The following is a 16,454-nucleotide window of genomic DNA, read 5'->3' on the forward strand; positions in this document are numbered from 1 at the left end:
CAAATTAAAATTTCCTGGCTCTGCAGTCACTGTGTACACAATGAAAAGGAAGCCATCACACAAAAGATGCAGTTATGTTCACAGTGGGAACGATTGCTGCCCAGCTGATTCTGCTCCAAGAATAGAATGATAACAGTGCTAAGTCAGGAACTCCAAAACTTTGGATCGTCAACAAATAGAATGATTTCTTGATAGGAAAATGGTTAGAAGGGAAGGTGGGTAGAGAAGGAACCCTCTGATTCTCAGATGGGGTGGGGGTTGCCAGGGGAAATTCCAATCTCTGCTCCTCCATGGTGAGCTCACAACTAGCTGTGTTGACTGGGAGAAAGCCCTGTCTGAATATGGGCAGACCCCAGAAGCCCCTTCACGGGCCCCTCCGCAGCTTCCTACATATTGTGTGATGGGCTGTACCTCCTTCTCTTGCCTGAAGTGAAACATCATCATCAGACTTTAAACTCCACAATCAGCAACTTGGACTGGTTTTTTGCTTCCACTGTGTCCTCAGCACTCAGCAGAAAGCTTGCATGTAATTGACACTCAATAAGTATCTGATAAATGGGTGCTTGACTGGTTCATCAATTAATTAAAAATGAACAAATTACTTCCTCCCTGTCTGGCTTCTGTGGAGTGGGTCCTAGAACCAGAAACTGCCAGGTGGGCAACAAAAGCCATAGTACTACATCCAAAAAAAATGACTGCTCAGACCTTACCTGATCCTTCTGCGCACATTAGACCCCTGAAACTCAGGAACAAGGACCCAAGAGATCATGACCCACCAAATGTCTTTCAACAAAAGACTGTCTCCCTGGTTGTTTCCTTTCAAAGAATAAGCCTCTCAGGGCTGATAAGAGAATGGCACCAGATGCTGAAAACACGGGCCCCGAGTGGCAGAGGAGCGCCAGAGCCTCCTCTAAAGGGGCCTGTTGGATCGCTGCCTTTGAACAAATCTGAGTGTGTCTTTCGATAGCGTGAGCACCAATCACCCCCAAGGACCTCTTTCCTTTATTGCTGCAGCAATGAAGCAGCCACATGGCTGTTGCAGATAAGGTGGCCCGAGTGCATCGTGCATGCCAAGTAGGCTTCCTGGTAAACAGCACTGAGAAGAACTGCAGACCCACCATGTCCCAGCTTCTCTGCCTTGTACTGCCCTTCCTCTGTACGTGGCTCCCAGGTAAACAGGTGCAATTTCCCTCTCTTTCTCATTTCTCATTTCCTATCCCTTTTTCTTTTCCAGATGGCTCCTGCAAGACTGAAATTATACAATCTTCCAACATAACTGCCATAATTGGGACAGATGTGGAGTTTCCATGCCAATACAATATTCCTGACAAAAATTTTGAGTCTGTGTACTGGTATCTGCAAAGAGCTGACCAAAGATTCACCTATATCGGCCATACCTCTCAAGGCACCGTGGAATTGGAACATTACCAGTTGTTTGTGAACAGAAAGTTGTTGTCCAATACCTTAACCATTAAGCATGTGCAGCCTAGAGACAAAGCCATTTACTACTGTGCTGTTCGGCACCATGATACATACCGTGTATCACAAAAACCATAAGCCTCAGGCAAACTCAACACCAGAAATTCAGAGGGTCATCCAACAAGACAGAAGGTGTTCAGAGTCATCTTGAACCTCCCCCGTTCATTCCTCAATTCATTCACTCAAAACTAAGGGGACCTTATGTCTTACAAATGGATATAGTAGGTGCTATGGGGATACAAAGACATAAAACAATCATTTCTCAAGTAATGAAATGTATTCAGCAAGTGGCGCCTCCTCACTTTTATCTTGCTAAGCCATGAAAAGTGAAAATTAAATACTGTTGAATTACTTGAGCCTTTGACCTGACACATAAAGGCACAGTCCCTAACACCCAGAAAGACAAATGAACAGACACACATACAAACTGAAAGCCAACAATCAACATCTTAATCACCAATCTTGAAAACTTATCAACATTTCTAAAAACCTGAAAAAAATTTATATATATAATGTATATATATACACACACATCCAGGAAATTATATAGATGATAGATTGGTAGATAGATGATTGATAGATAGATAGATAGATAGATAGATACAGAGTCGACAGTATAGTATGAATGACTGAAGCAGACTTGAAATCCAGACTTCTTAAATTTTGAATCCCAAATCTTCCACTTACTGACTTACTAGCTATATGACCTTGGGCAAGTTACTCTATGCCTTGCTTTCCTCGTTTAGGAAATAATGGTAATAGAGGCACTGGCTGGCTCAGTTTATAGAGCATGCGACTCTTGATCTCAAGGTCATGCCCTCTATACCCTATGTTGGGCATAGAAATTACTTAATAAAAAAAACCTGCAAAAAACTTAAAATAATGATAATAATAATATCTACCTTAGAGAATTGTAGCATGAATTAAGTGAACTATTATATGTCATGCACTTGAGCTATGCTTGGCACATAGGAAGCACTCGGTAAGCACCAGTCACCCTTGTTGTTGATGGTGATGCTATCATGATGATAATTCCTCACCACGTCCCTACCACTGGGCTGGGTTGGAGCTTGAGGAGCTTCTTGATTAAAAAATTAGTCAATCTCTTAGGCAATTAAACATTCTTTCATATATTAGTATCCCATCTAGTAAGAACAAAATATCAATGAAAATAGAGAGAAATACAATTCAAAAGATCTTCAGGACCTTTTTCACTAGTTGCTGATAAATTATTAAAAGCGTTCTTACATAGAATGAAACCAAAGGAAAGTAATTTCTGCTTGACCCTCATAAAATAAGCAAATATAGACTTTATGAGATATTAAAATACAACAGTACCCCCCCACACACACTTATTAAATGGATAGTGGAATCACTTATAAAATTAAAGTTGTTTATAAGCATAATTATAAATAAGGAATTAGTTCCATCAACATCACAAGAGTACTACATGACTTCCCACCTCCAAGAACATGACAAATGAAGTCAAAGCACCCCTGACCTTATGACATCCTAAAAAACTATCAAATGAAGATGATCCCAAGATTCCAAAAGTACATGGGCTCTACAAGGACACATCCATTTCTGCCTCTGCTTATTTAAGGAACCACCCAGGGAAACTCCTTGGTGTGACCTGCTGAGCTGAGAACTAGGAGTAAATAGAACTGTCTCCTCTATTTTCTCCTCTGAAGATGCACATCTCCTGCTGCCTCAGATACTGCATTTATTCATCAGTGGAAATCCTAATCCCCTGCTGTCTTGCTGGCTTTCTCATTTGCAGCCAACATATGGGCTCATCAACACTGGTGCCCCCCAAGAGCAGCCCTTTAAGGGCTCAGAATCATACAAAATTGGAGGCTTTTCTTGGGATAAAGAACTGGAGGAAAACCCTTTGCCCCATTTGGCTTTGGGGATCAGATTTCAAAGTCTTAACCTTACTGGGATGGGCACAGCCCCAGAAAGTGTCTGGTGAGTGAGTAAGTCACTTTCCTCCTGGGCTTGCTTTTCTCCAGGGCACCTCAGGGTTATTGATGACACATCTCCAGAATTGCTGAATGTTAAATTGGAGAACGTGGGTTTTCTAAAGGACACTTACAACCCTAGTAGCCCTGCTGTGTTCTCTGCCAGTGGAAAAACTATCCCATAATTCCAGGTCTCTGATTCTGCCATGCTAAGAGTACCGTGAGAGAAATAATCTTTCTTCCTTTACAAAACCTGCTACTACCAAAGTCAAAGGATAATCTGGAAGAAAAACAAAGTCATTAGAAACTTATGTATGGACTGGAGAGTACTTCCCAAGGGCAGGTTTCTGGGTGGTGATCTGTCCCAACCACCTCATGGCCTAACTGGAAGCCCCTGGTCCTTGAAGGACAGGCATAGAAGAAAAGGTGAGCAGGAAGGTTAACAAATGCTCATCAAGCGGTGCCTGAGTGGCTCAATTGGTTAAGCATCCAACTCTCAGTTTTGGCTCAGGTCATGATTTCATGCACTGTCAGTACAGAGCCTACTTGGGATTCTCTCTCTCTCCCTCTCTCTCTGCCTTTCCCCCACTTATACTGTCTCTGTCTCTCTCAAAATAAATAAATACACTTAAAAAAAAAAAAAACAATTGCTCATAAGTGTCAATAAGTCTCAGAGTATAGAATTGGCATGGTTCAGTTTTTATTCAAAAATATATATTGAGGTAGAGCACACTTTACACGCTGTATGTTAGCCAATTTGACAATCATTTATATTAAAATATAAATGTATATACATTGAGTGTCTACTATGTATCAGACACTATGCCAAGAGCCAAGGTTCAAGGCAAATGATATAAGCTCTCTGCCATTTTGGAGTTCACACTGTAGCAAGGGCTTACGGCCTAACAGAGGAACCAGACCAGACACACATGGGAGCAAGAGAAGTACTTGGTGGTAGCGATTACGGGAGGGTTCCAGGATCAAAGCATGGATTGGGATTAGGACCTTGAGATTTCAGGATGAGTTGGGAGATGGGAGCCAGGCAAACTTTTTAAAGGAATTGAGCTGAGACTAAACATGGAAAAGTTTATTTATTTACATCTCCAAGTCCCAAGTCAGTAACAGAAGCAGAATTACAACTCAGAAGAGTCCCAGCTTGCCTCTCCGCTGCTCTGCTTGGCAGCTGCTTCATTCAGTGCCACACAGCTGGGTAAGTGAGTCGCAGATGGAATAGTGGCAGCCAAAATCTTTTTAGAGACAAATGACACTGTGATTTTCCTTGACACCCATTGAAATTCCTCACTAGTTTCCAAAAATATCTTATGTTTGCTTTAACACAACCAGTGGGGCTCAGACATTTCAGTGAAAACACATCAGAGAAACAAAGTAATCCCATCCGTCTGAGCATTCTGATCCCAAAGCAGCCAGACCAAGAACCACTTACTTACTGAAGGCCGTCCTGGGACCCCAGGCAGCTGAGGTCCTGGCCAAGGGACATAGGGCATTTTCTCTCTTTTTACTCACCTCCATTCTTGTTCTTCAGTTGCTTGTCCAACCAGCTGGTGCCAGGGCAGAGAAACAAAAGAGCAAAGACGGCAACTAGAAACAGGGCAAACAGCTGATAACTGCCGTGCCTGAACAGAGATAAATCGTGGGCGCACACCAGAGTCTGACTTTGTTGTCACTAAAGCTTTATGTGGGAAGTTTGAGGGTAATGAGTATGAGATAAAGCAAGCAAAGAACTTTCCTTCACTAAATTTCTCTCTTTTTTCTCCCAAAGAACTCAAAGGGAGTAGGGAAAGAGTGGATGTGTTCTCAAATCAAAGGCAAAGTAGATTCCTGAAACTTCCAATTAGAGATAAAATCAGAAATTCTGGCACTCTCTCCCACTAATATTCCAGTGATCCTCTGGATAAATGTTTGATACTAAAGACCCAGAGTGGCAGCGGCCATCAAAGAGAAGGGCACTGAGCTGGAGTGTGTAGGACCCAGTGTGGGTTGATTTGATCTGACCCTGGGGTCTTTTTGCTTCTTCAAGTCTTCCTATTCTTTTTTCATCCCAGATGGACAAAAAAAGACTGTGTCTCTAGCCCCTATGGGCCTCCATCTTTAGTTGCGAGAGACTCCTTTGCCAAAGGGTGTAGAAGTTAGTGACATTGCCCATTCATCTCTGACACAGCTACATTCAGGTCATCATTCACCTGCCCAGAGTCCTACAGACAGCCTAACAGAGCTGGGCCAACACCTCCTTCCCTCAGCAGAACATTCTGTGCCACACCCGAAATGACAAGTTCTGTATCTCCCTTGGTGATGATGGCTCAGGTAGGGAGCTATGACTAGGTCACTAACCCACCCACGGCAAAGCAAAAGAGATGTGGCAAAGAACCGACATCTAGTGGGCATTCCACTGTGTGCCAGGCACAGGGGTAAGTGCTACTTCACATGTGTTCTCTCATTTCAACCTCACAACATCCCTGCATGGTAACTACAATGACCCTATGTGCAAAAGAGGAAATCAAGACTTAGGGATGACACTTGCCCAGCTATTCCTAAATTGCAAAGGAAGATTCAAAACCCAGAGCCATTAGATCTGCACAGCCAGTGCCCCTTTTGCACATAGATGATGCGGGTAGTGATACCACCTAGACACCCAGGGGTGATATCAGAATGTTCGCTTCTACAATTACAAACAAGGTCTAGCCAGGTGGGAGATATCCTGCTGTTGCAGAGGGCCTGCCTCTCCCTACACCTACGACAATATGTAGAAGACCTGCTTCCCCAGGTTTTGGCCTGGGTTGCTGGCAAATCCTTTCCCAATCCCATTCTTCACTAGATGAGCAGCCCAGAATGCTCCTTGAGAGTCAGGAAACTCCAGACAGAAATCCTACTTTGACTGTTGAATCTCTGCTAAGCTCCTAATATTGACAAGCTCTGTGCTGGGCACTGAAAAAGCGAATATAAATAAGATACAGTCACTGTTCTAATGAATCTTAAAGCCCAGTGCAGAAAACAAATTATCGGATAATTGTAATAGAGGTGATAAGTGCCATGACCCAACAAGCTCGGGGAACCCAGGGTATGCTTCCCTCGAGTTGGGGTGGGGGAAGGAGGAGGAAGTTCTGGTTTTTCCAGGAAGGAGAAGCTAGTGCAAAAACTGGTATTATAAAGACTATGATACATCTTTGAACCTGCAAGTATTTTTGTGCAGCTGAAATACTGAGTGCAAGTGGCCAAAAGTGAAACTGGAGGAAAAAAGCAGATCAGGAGATAATTATGGCCATAACACAGGATTTTCATACTTCCCTAAAGGTCAAGGGAAACTACTGAAGGAGTTTCAGCAGAGGTGTGACCTGATCCCCCCTGGTCTGAAGAAAAATCTGTATGATGGCTGCTTGGAGAACGGACGAAAATGGGGAGAGTCTGCAAGCAGGAAGAAGACGTCTTGGAACAGTACAGCAACAGCCTGCAACAGGTGAAGAAGGCTCGGACGGAAGCAGGGGCAGCAGAGGCCAAAGGAAAAGGGACCGGCAAAGGAATGACAAGGAGGGAGAATAATCATGCCCTGCAGAATGCCCTCTCCCCTGGGAATGCCCTCCAGAGGCAGAGGCTGACAACACCCTACTCAACTCTCGCAGCTTTGTTCAGGGTAGAATCTTCTTCGTGTCCCAGGCAGAGACAGTTCCTTCCTCCCCGCTCCTGGAGCACTTTGTGCCGACCTCTTCCATAGCACTTAACACTCCTTCGTAATTGCTCTATGTCTGCTTCCCCCCAAAGACTGAGTGTTTTGAAGACAGAAGCCATGTCCTGTTCACCTCCTCTTCTCCCAAATGGTATCTGGCCTGCAACAGGTAATTCACCCAAGTTTGTTGGATAAACAGCCCAACCTGTGACCTTATAGGGCTGTCACACCTCTCTGTGAGGAAGTGACTAACACCCAGACACCTTTATAACTGACAAAGCTTCTCCCAGGCAGGCAGTGGCTGATCAGGGACAGCCAGGAAGCACCAGCATACTGAAGAGCCTCCCCCATGAAGCCATGCTGTGGACCTGTCCCCTCTTCTACCTCACCCTCTTCTGTGCAGGTAAGGACAAGCCACTGGGCCTTTCACTCTTAGGGAAATGTGCTGCAGGAATGATTTGCGGGGCGGGGGGCGGGGGGTGGGGGGGGGCGGTCTTCGGGGAGGGCCATTGCTGAGCTTGGCTCCATCCCGTTGGAACAGAGGGAGATCTCCATAGCCTCTCCACCTGGGCTTTCCCTTTCAGGGGTCTCATTGGATATCGTTTTGAAACCAGACACCGAAACCCTGACTGTTCTAGTTGGGGAGCCTGCCACCTTCCGATGTAGCATAACAGGAGGGGACTGGAAAAATTATCAAGTGAGCTGGTATAAGAAGAATGAAGATAACTCCCTGACTTTAGTATACAGACTAAGCAACAGTTCTAATGCCAATATAAGCAGTAATTTCAAAGGAAATATCAATGCTTTAAAGGGCCAATGTATACTTGACATTCAAAGAGCAACAATAAAAGACACTGGGACCTACTACTGTGCGTCCGATATCCACAGTGCTACACCCCTGCAAGCTGGTCTCCTCAGAACCCTTGAGTCAAACCAAGGAGGCAGGTCCAATGAGAAGACCACCTGAAGCTAAAATGTGCACCACACTGAGGTGAGACCACCTGATAATCTCAACAGTAACATCTGATAAGAGAGACAAGAGCTAAGTTGGGGCAAGGGCCTTATCTTTGTGGTTGGTTGAGAGGGGGCTTAGTTATCAGTCGAAGAGGGCAGAAAATTTCATTAGGGTTTATGCAAAGCGACCAAGGGGGCCCTGCACCTGACTCTCAGGGACTTCTGAGAAGAGGTTGAAAAAAAAACAATCTTCAATGCTGAGAAGGTTTTCTTATTGTGGGGGCAGGCTGAGATGAACAGAATTTCTACTATCATGAGTGTTGTAGCTCATTCCAGAGTCTTTATTGTGAAAGCATTCATGTGCATAAACTAGATAAAGCAAGGATGGTTTTCCATTACCATCCTAATCAAAATTTCCAAAGTTATTAGAGATAGCTTTAACTCTTACTCTGTGAAGAAGGATGAATAGAGTCATTTTCTGAAATGCTCCCTAACTATTTCAGATATTGAATGTTTTATATCATCCCTTAGTCACAGAGGAGTTCGGGGGGGGGGGGGGCATGGGGATGGGTAGGGAGGGATAACACAATGTTAGTTGCTGAGCCAGATCTTGGAGACTAATATTTGTGGCAGTGTGGGATCTGTGAGTTGGTCATGGATCAAGTGAATCGAAAAAAAAAAAAAAATCCCAAGTCCCAAGTTGAAATGGATAAGCCAAAAGTGTCAGAGACTACAGAAAGCCAAGTCCTGGAGGAACCCACTGAGTAGACCAACAGGCAGGAGGACTTACAGATACAAACATTTAATAATCGTTTAGGGAGTGCTTTCACCCTGTTGGCTCTAGTGGCCAACTGTTTGTTTTTCTGCTCAACTGACTAGTCTGGAATTCTCTCTCAACATTAAATTACAACCCAGGCATTATGATGCAAAGTAGACATTGAGTTTGTGAGAACAACAGCTCTCCTGATACCTTCTATTCAATATTCTTTCCAATGCACTATCATCTTCCTCACACATTTATTTATAGGGCGATTATTGTACTTATGATATCAGGATAGGTCATGGGAATAGAAATAGCTGTAAGTCAAGTTCTAGCCTAAGTTCTAGTCTCCTTAATGTGTCTACAATTTATTTTAAAGACAGCATTAGAATTACAATTAAAGATTACAGACGAATACAAAAATACAAGAAAGCACATACTATCTAACAATGAGTGCACTGGCTTCATATGCAGTGCTCTAGGAGCTCATGAAAGGACAATCACTATGAGCAAAGTTTCTTGGAATAGCTGAGGCTTGAAAGAGGCGGGACTTGGGTAAGTGGAAAGGAAGAGGAGGGATATTTCAAGGTGGGTGTACTAGTTATTTATTGTTACATAACAATTACCACAAAATGTAGAGGCTCAAACATTTATTATCTCATAGTTCCTGTAAGTCAAGAATCCAGGTGTGGCTTTAGAGGGTCCTTTGGCTCAGGGTCTCTCATCAGTCAAGGGATCAGCTGAGGCAACAGTCATTAAGCATTGACTGAAAAAGGATTCACTTCCAAACTCACTCAAGTGGATGTATGTGATCCTTATGTGAGCATTTCTGTACAGATCCTCATAACATAGCAGCTTCCTTCCCTAGAGCAAGGACTTAGAAAGAAGGCTTCCAAGATTGAAGGCATCATCTTTTTGTAACCTAATCTTAGTAGTGACATCTCATTGCTCCCGCCATTTTCTATTCTGTAGAAGTGACTCAATAAGTGCAGCTCACACTCAAGGGGAGGAGGTGATTACACAAGAATATGAACACCAGGGATTAGAGATCACTGGGGGCCGTCTTAGAAGCTGCCTACCACAGGAGATTAACACAGTAGAACAGAGAAAGAGAGGGCTTCAAAAATCTGGTTGAGACCAACTTGTTTAGAGACCCCTGACCTACAAGGCTAAAGAGATTTGATTTGATTTTATAAGCCAGTATTTCTCAAACTTCACTGTGCATGCGAAGCACCTGGAGAGATTGTTCCTATTTATACTTTTGAGTCCCAGCTACAAAGATTATGTTTCAGTCTATCTGGGGGCAGGCCTGGGAACATGCATTTATAATAAGTGCCCAGGTGACTCTGATGCAAGTGGTTCAAGGACATGCTTTGGAAATTCTGCTGTAAGCAACAAAACTATTAGTTTAGTACAGGGAAGATGTGGCCAGGTTCTCCTGCCCTCACTACAGAGAAATGGACATTAGATGTGGTCAAGGCATCTCTTGAACAATGGGTCTCAATTCCAACTGCATATTTTAATCACCTAGGGGAAGTTCTTTAAAAATACAAAGGTCTGGAACACATCTCCAGAGATTTTGATTGAAGTGGTGTGGGCATGGAACTCTGGTTTCCCAGGTAATTCAACTTCCATGCCTTGCCTTCTCCCCCCTCTCCAGTCTAAGACCTTGCTATTTCAAGTGCGGTCTCTGGCTAGACAGCATCAGCATCACTTGGAATGTTGCCAGAATGAAGAATCTCATGCACTGCCCTTGAACTAGTGGATCAAAATCTGCATCTTAACAAAATTCCCTGGGTAAGTTATATGCATATTAAAGTTCGAGAAGCACAAGTCCAGGGAAGCCATCACCACTGAAAAATTTCACAGAGGTGGAGAAATATAAATCTGGTTTTCCCCAATGCCACCCAAAAAATCCGTATTTGTAAAAAGCTCCTGAGGGAGGCTGATGTGCAGCCAGGTATGGGACTCACGACAAGCAATCAGTCATCCCCAAACCAGGTTACAGATTATTTGTGTTACCAATATAATAAATATTCTCTTTGAGTCATTGAGGTGCTACCGTGTCCTTGTATGTTTCTTGGAAGAAGGCTTTATATAAATTCCAGGTATGATCATTTCTCATTCATCCACAAGCAGATTAGGAAATGAATTAATATTTATTGAGTCAATGTACTTTTTACCACACCATGTGACCTTCATAGATTATCCACTGTAACCCAGAACCTTGTGCCACATAACTTCAATTCAAGATCAAGCCAGAAAAAAAGAACATGAATCATTAGTGTCTGATTAAGTCTGACTGGGAAGAAAAGGGATAAGAGTGAGAGCTTGTGTATCTAATTGTCCATTCCTCCTTCAGGACAGATGAGAATGTGAAGTTCTGATTCAGGTTGGGGTGAGGCAACTCAGAACCTAAGATGGGCATTGGGTGAGCATAAAAAACAGAGCCTGGAGCCAAGGAAGAAGAAAGCAAGCAGAGTGCCCAACAATGATCTGAGAAAGGCTGGGCACAAAACAGGGAAAAAGGAAACCACATGAATTAAAATTAGAGACCTAGAGAAATTCCCTGAGCTTACCAGAAGGTAATTGAGAAAACCTTTTATATAGGGGCACCTGGGTGGCTCAGTTGGTTAAGTGTCCGACTTCAGCTCAGGTCATGATCTCAAGGTTCATGAGTTCCAGCCCCGCATTGGGATCTGTGTTGACAATGCAGAGCCTGCTTCGGATTCTTTCTCTCTTCTCTCTCTGCCCCTTTCCCACTTGTGCTTTCTCTCTCTCTCTCTCTCTCTCTCTCTCAAAATAAATAAATAAACTTTAAAAAAAAGAAAATCTTTTATATATTACCTGGAGCTCCAGACTGAGATGGAGATAGGGCCACCAAAGGCCCTAGCATACTATAAACATGAACCAAGTGTTTCTGCAAAAATTCCAAAGCCAAATGAGTGACAAGAATGTCAATTGATATTTCTATATTGTCCATGTTCTTCCCTATTGCACTGGTAAAGGCAATTGAGAGTTGACTAAAGTCATACTATTGTTGTCCCCATTATCCTGCTTTCTGTGACTCTTATCTATCATAAAAAGTGCTCACTTGAAAAAGTTCAGAGCAATGAAGAGATATCTCAAAGTGTGTCTGCCCAGGCTCTAAAAGATCTTTGAGTTCAACTGTCAGGGCACAGTAATAGGCATGCCACTTTCACCAAGCTCCCAAACAAAGGAGTCCTTAGGCATCCTCTGTCCCTAGAAATGGAAGATGTAATTGCTCACAGGTAGCAAAAAGGCAGTAGCTTGTGTCCATCCGGTAGCACAGTGCTATCAATTGGCTGAACTTACAAACAGGCCATCCAACACCATGGAACCATGGTATGGAGTAACTGGCAAGAGAAAACAAGGGAATTTCCTCTGTGTCAGAGGAGGCCACAGCCAGCCAAGGAAGAGGATGTGATTCCTACATTATATATTTTATTTTCTGAAGGGGTCACAACCTGGAAGAAATTACTCATTACAGCATCCTGCAAGTGCCCAGGGAACATCCAGGTAGGGTCCAAGTAAGGAAATGGACTAAGGTAATCCAGGTTGTGACCTTCATTCTGAACAATTAAGGCTTTAACCAGAAAATTAGAATCATTGAATTTGAAAGCCAAAGGGATCTTAGAGGCCAAGCAAGAATCCTTCCATTAAATGTATATGTACATTAAATATCAATTGAATAAATGATCATCCAAACTCAATTAAAATATTTTCAGTGACAGTTCTTATTTTAAAAAATCACTTTTTTGGGCACCTGGGTGGCTCAGTCAGTGGAGTATCCAACTCTTGATCTCAGGTCTTGATCTCAGGGTGGTGAGTTCAAGTCCCATGTTGGGCATGGAGCCTAATTTAAAAAAAAAAAAATCACTTCTTATACCAAATTGAGGTCTGCTTCCCTATAACTTTTTTAAAAATATAATTAACATACAATGTTATCTTAGTTTATGGTGTACAACATATTGATTTGACAACTCTATACATTATTCAGTGCTTGCCATGGTAAGTGTAGTCATCATCACAGAAGGGGGCTGAGTGGACAGATGGGAGAAATAGATAAAGGACATTAAAGGATACAAACTTCCAATTATAAAATAATTAAGTCACAGAGATCCTTCCTTATAACTTTATATGTTGGTATTTTTTGTGCATTCTGAAACAACATAGACTAAGTTCTACCTTTATATTTTCAAATATTTGAAGACAGCTATCATATCCAACCTCTCAAGCCCTCATTTCTCTATACCCAATACTCAGCCATTCCTCATGACTGTCTCATAAGTTTTAAGGTCCTCAAGAGGAGATTCCAAGTTGAGTATATTTTTCTGTTCCACACAATTCTCAATATTGTAACTCTCATGTGGTGGGTAGTCAGTAAATATGAGTGAATGTATGATGTGCCCTGTGACTGTTCAATATGTTCACTTAAAAGTCTCAAACTCACTTTAACTCAACTCCAAGACCAAAATCAAGATCTTCCTTCTAAAATGGTCCTTTCCTGAGGTTGCCTATCTCAGTGAATAACACTGCCATCTCCAGTCCAGACACATCTCTCCATCCTTTACTACCAACTCCTTGTCCAAACTTCCATTTTCTCCTTTGAATTATTTCATCAGTCTGAATGAGCTAGCTGGTCTCTCGGACCTTCCAATATGTCCTCCCCTCAGCAGCCAGATTAATTTCTTCAACATACAAATGTGATTATGTTATACCTCTGATTAAAAATCCTTCAATGACAGGGGCACCTAGGTGGCTCAGTCAGTTGAGCGTCTGACTTTGGCTCAGGTCATGATCTCATCGTTCATGAATTCGAGCCCCACATTGGGCTCGCTGCTGTCAGTGCGGAGCCTCCTTCAGATCCCCTGTACCTCCTTCTCTCTGCCACTCCCCCACTCGAGTTCTCTCTCTCTCAAAAATGAATAAATATTTATTTTAAAAAATTCTTCAATGACTTCCCATTGCTTACAGGTAAAAGACCAATCAAAATCCCCAAGCTGGCCTCTACAACCCTGCACAGTCTGACCCCTTCTCACCCACACTTCCAATCCTTCTTACCCTCACTCTTCATTTTCCCTGCTCCTGTCAAACAGATGACCTTTCAGCTGATGAAACGCACAGGTACCTCCCACCTTTGCACATTATATTACTCCATCCTTGGGGAACATTTCTCCTATCTCTTCATCACCTGTTTTACTCCTATTCATCTTTTGAATCAAAATTTGCACATCAATTCCTCAGAGATGTCTTGAAATCTCCCAACAAGTTCAGATTTGGGTGGGGGGGGGGTTAAAATATGCTTTCATATATCAGTTTGTAATATTATTTCATTAATTTGATTAATGTCTATTTTTCTAGCTTGTAAGCTCTGAAAGATCAAGGACTATATCTGCTTTTGCTTATCGTTGAACCTGACAAATTGCATAAATGTGTTTGTATGAATAAATGACTCTGAGATCTTAAGATTTTCCAGAGTTTGGTGCTCATCGCTAAGTTCCCAAGTCTCACCATATTTTCACTTTTTAGTGGTCTTGGAGACCCTAGAATTACTCTGAGCTAGAGTCCAGAGGTTCTCAGAGACCAAGGATTTCCACGCATTTGGGGGCACACAGGAAAAGTGAGAGGTCAGAGGATCCTGCATATTTTTGAGCCAGTTACCAAGAAGGGATTTGGGACAGGTAAGCAAAACCCACCCAGAAAGAGTGGCCAGCTAGGAGGAAATTAGAGGAGCCGATATGATTATTATTTTCTCAGTGACTCTTGGCTTGGCTTATGATAAGCCCTTCTGGTGTTTTGGATTTTGTATGGATATTTTCAGTAGCTATATTATTAAAATACACAAGTCTATAATTATGGGCATGCATATCCTCATCCCTCAAATATGTACTGAGCACGCACAATGTTCCTGGTTCTACGCCACATGCTGAGTTACAAAAACCACCAAAGCTCAATTCCTGTCCTCAAGGTGCTCTTTACAGTGGGAGAAACAGCCATGAAAATAGAGACTTATTTACAGAGGAAGGAGCAAACATCTGTGAGAAGGTAAAGAAGAAAGTGATGGCCTAAAGCTGGGAAAGGCTTCTCAGAGGAGGTGATATGAGCTCATCACAGAAAAAAAAACACTTGCTTCCCTGAGGTAGCATATGCTTGGAGATTTTTTAAGATGACCCAGGAAGAAAAATGAGCATTCTCAACAGTTACACACACACACACACACACACACACACACACACACACACACACACAGAGAGAGAGAGAGAGAGAGAGAGAGAGATAGCCCCTCAACTATCATCTTCTCAATTTAAGTAAAGAAATACACAAACTGAAAGCTGATGGGAAAATATTGAACCTGGACCAGACGTAAGTGTGAGGAAGCTAATGTCACAGGGGCTCCTAAACCACAGATGTCCCAAATTCCCTGCCTACTAAAGCTGAGAGATTTTCAAAATGCTGCTATTGTACACACCACAAAACAGATCAGCTAAAGGGTAACAGTATGGATAAAAAAAAATTTTAAATAAAAAAAAATAGGAAGAAGTAAAGAGGAAGGGACAGGGAAGAGGAACATTGTTTCCTTGGATAATGATCACTCCCTTTACCTTTTTGTTCTTATTCAAGAGCCCTCCCAAACCCGGGATGTCCCAGAATTTGGTGCTACTGGGCAGCTGGCCTCCTCCTCATCCCACTGATGACAACTGTGAGGAAATCTGGGAGACTATTAAAAAAATAATATTCTCTACAAGGAGGCAAATAATACCAGTAGGGCTGGCCATGAATGTCCACTTCTGTGTGTTCATGGATTTCATTCGGTTTGAAATACTAAGATTTCTTCTCACATATGCCAGCACATTAGAGCCTACACTAAATCTATAAATCTTTATCTAGGTTGATTGAGTTTTTCAATTCATGGAGTTGTTTTTAGGCAGAACAAGAATTCAACTTTTCTCCTGTAAAATATAAAAAATTCAGCTACAAATGGAGCTATTCTGTTTTCTACTTCTCCTCTGGAGTTGTCTCTCTTCTGGAAGCTCTGAAAAAGAAATAGCTGTCACATTCATAACAGCCTTACATACTTTCCTCTCTGTATTAGTCAACTCTGCTGTGGTAACAAATAGCACCAATATCTCAGTAGCTTACACAATGATCATTTACTTTTTGCTCCTGCTTTTACTGCAGATTGGTGGCTATGAGGTGGTGACTAAGCTCTGCTCCCTGTGTCCTCCCATTCCAGAATCCAGAGTAAAAGATAATTCACTATTTGGGACACACTGTTTTCATGACAGAGGAAAAAGAGCAAGAGAGCTGCTGACAGAAACTCCAGATGCTCCTTAAAGCTTCTGCTGAGTCATGGCACACACCATGTCCACTCACATTCATTGCCCAAAGCCCTTCCATGGTCAAGCCCAGAATCAAGTGGGCAGGGACTCACCCCCCATACCCCACAGAAGCTACTGAAAGACACACAGCAACAGGCAGGAATTGATCATCTTCTCATATAGAAGGGGGAATCAATTGTTTCAGAACAATAATACAACTTACCATTCCTTTAGACTCCACCCATGTAACTTATATCCAGTATAGGGATTTTCTCCCC

General features: G+C 42.5%; 1 gene segment (V, D, J or C); it reads left to right on the plus strand.

Moving 5' to 3' along the window:
• The first annotated feature begins 6,410 nt into the window (after positions 1-6,410).
• On the plus strand, positions 6,411-8,579 carry LOC123583343. The segment is given in 2 exon segments: positions 6,411-7,522; positions 7,704-8,579. Coding segments are annotated over 2 exon segments (429 nt in total).
• The last annotated feature ends 7,875 nt before the right edge of the window (positions 8,580-16,454 follow it).

The sequence above is a fragment of the Leopardus geoffroyi genome, chromosome B3 (assembly GCF_018350155.1).
Source record: "Leopardus geoffroyi isolate Oge1 chromosome B3, O.geoffroyi_Oge1_pat1.0, whole genome shotgun sequence".
Lineage (NCBI taxonomy): Eukaryota > Metazoa > Chordata > Mammalia > Carnivora > Felidae > Leopardus > Leopardus geoffroyi.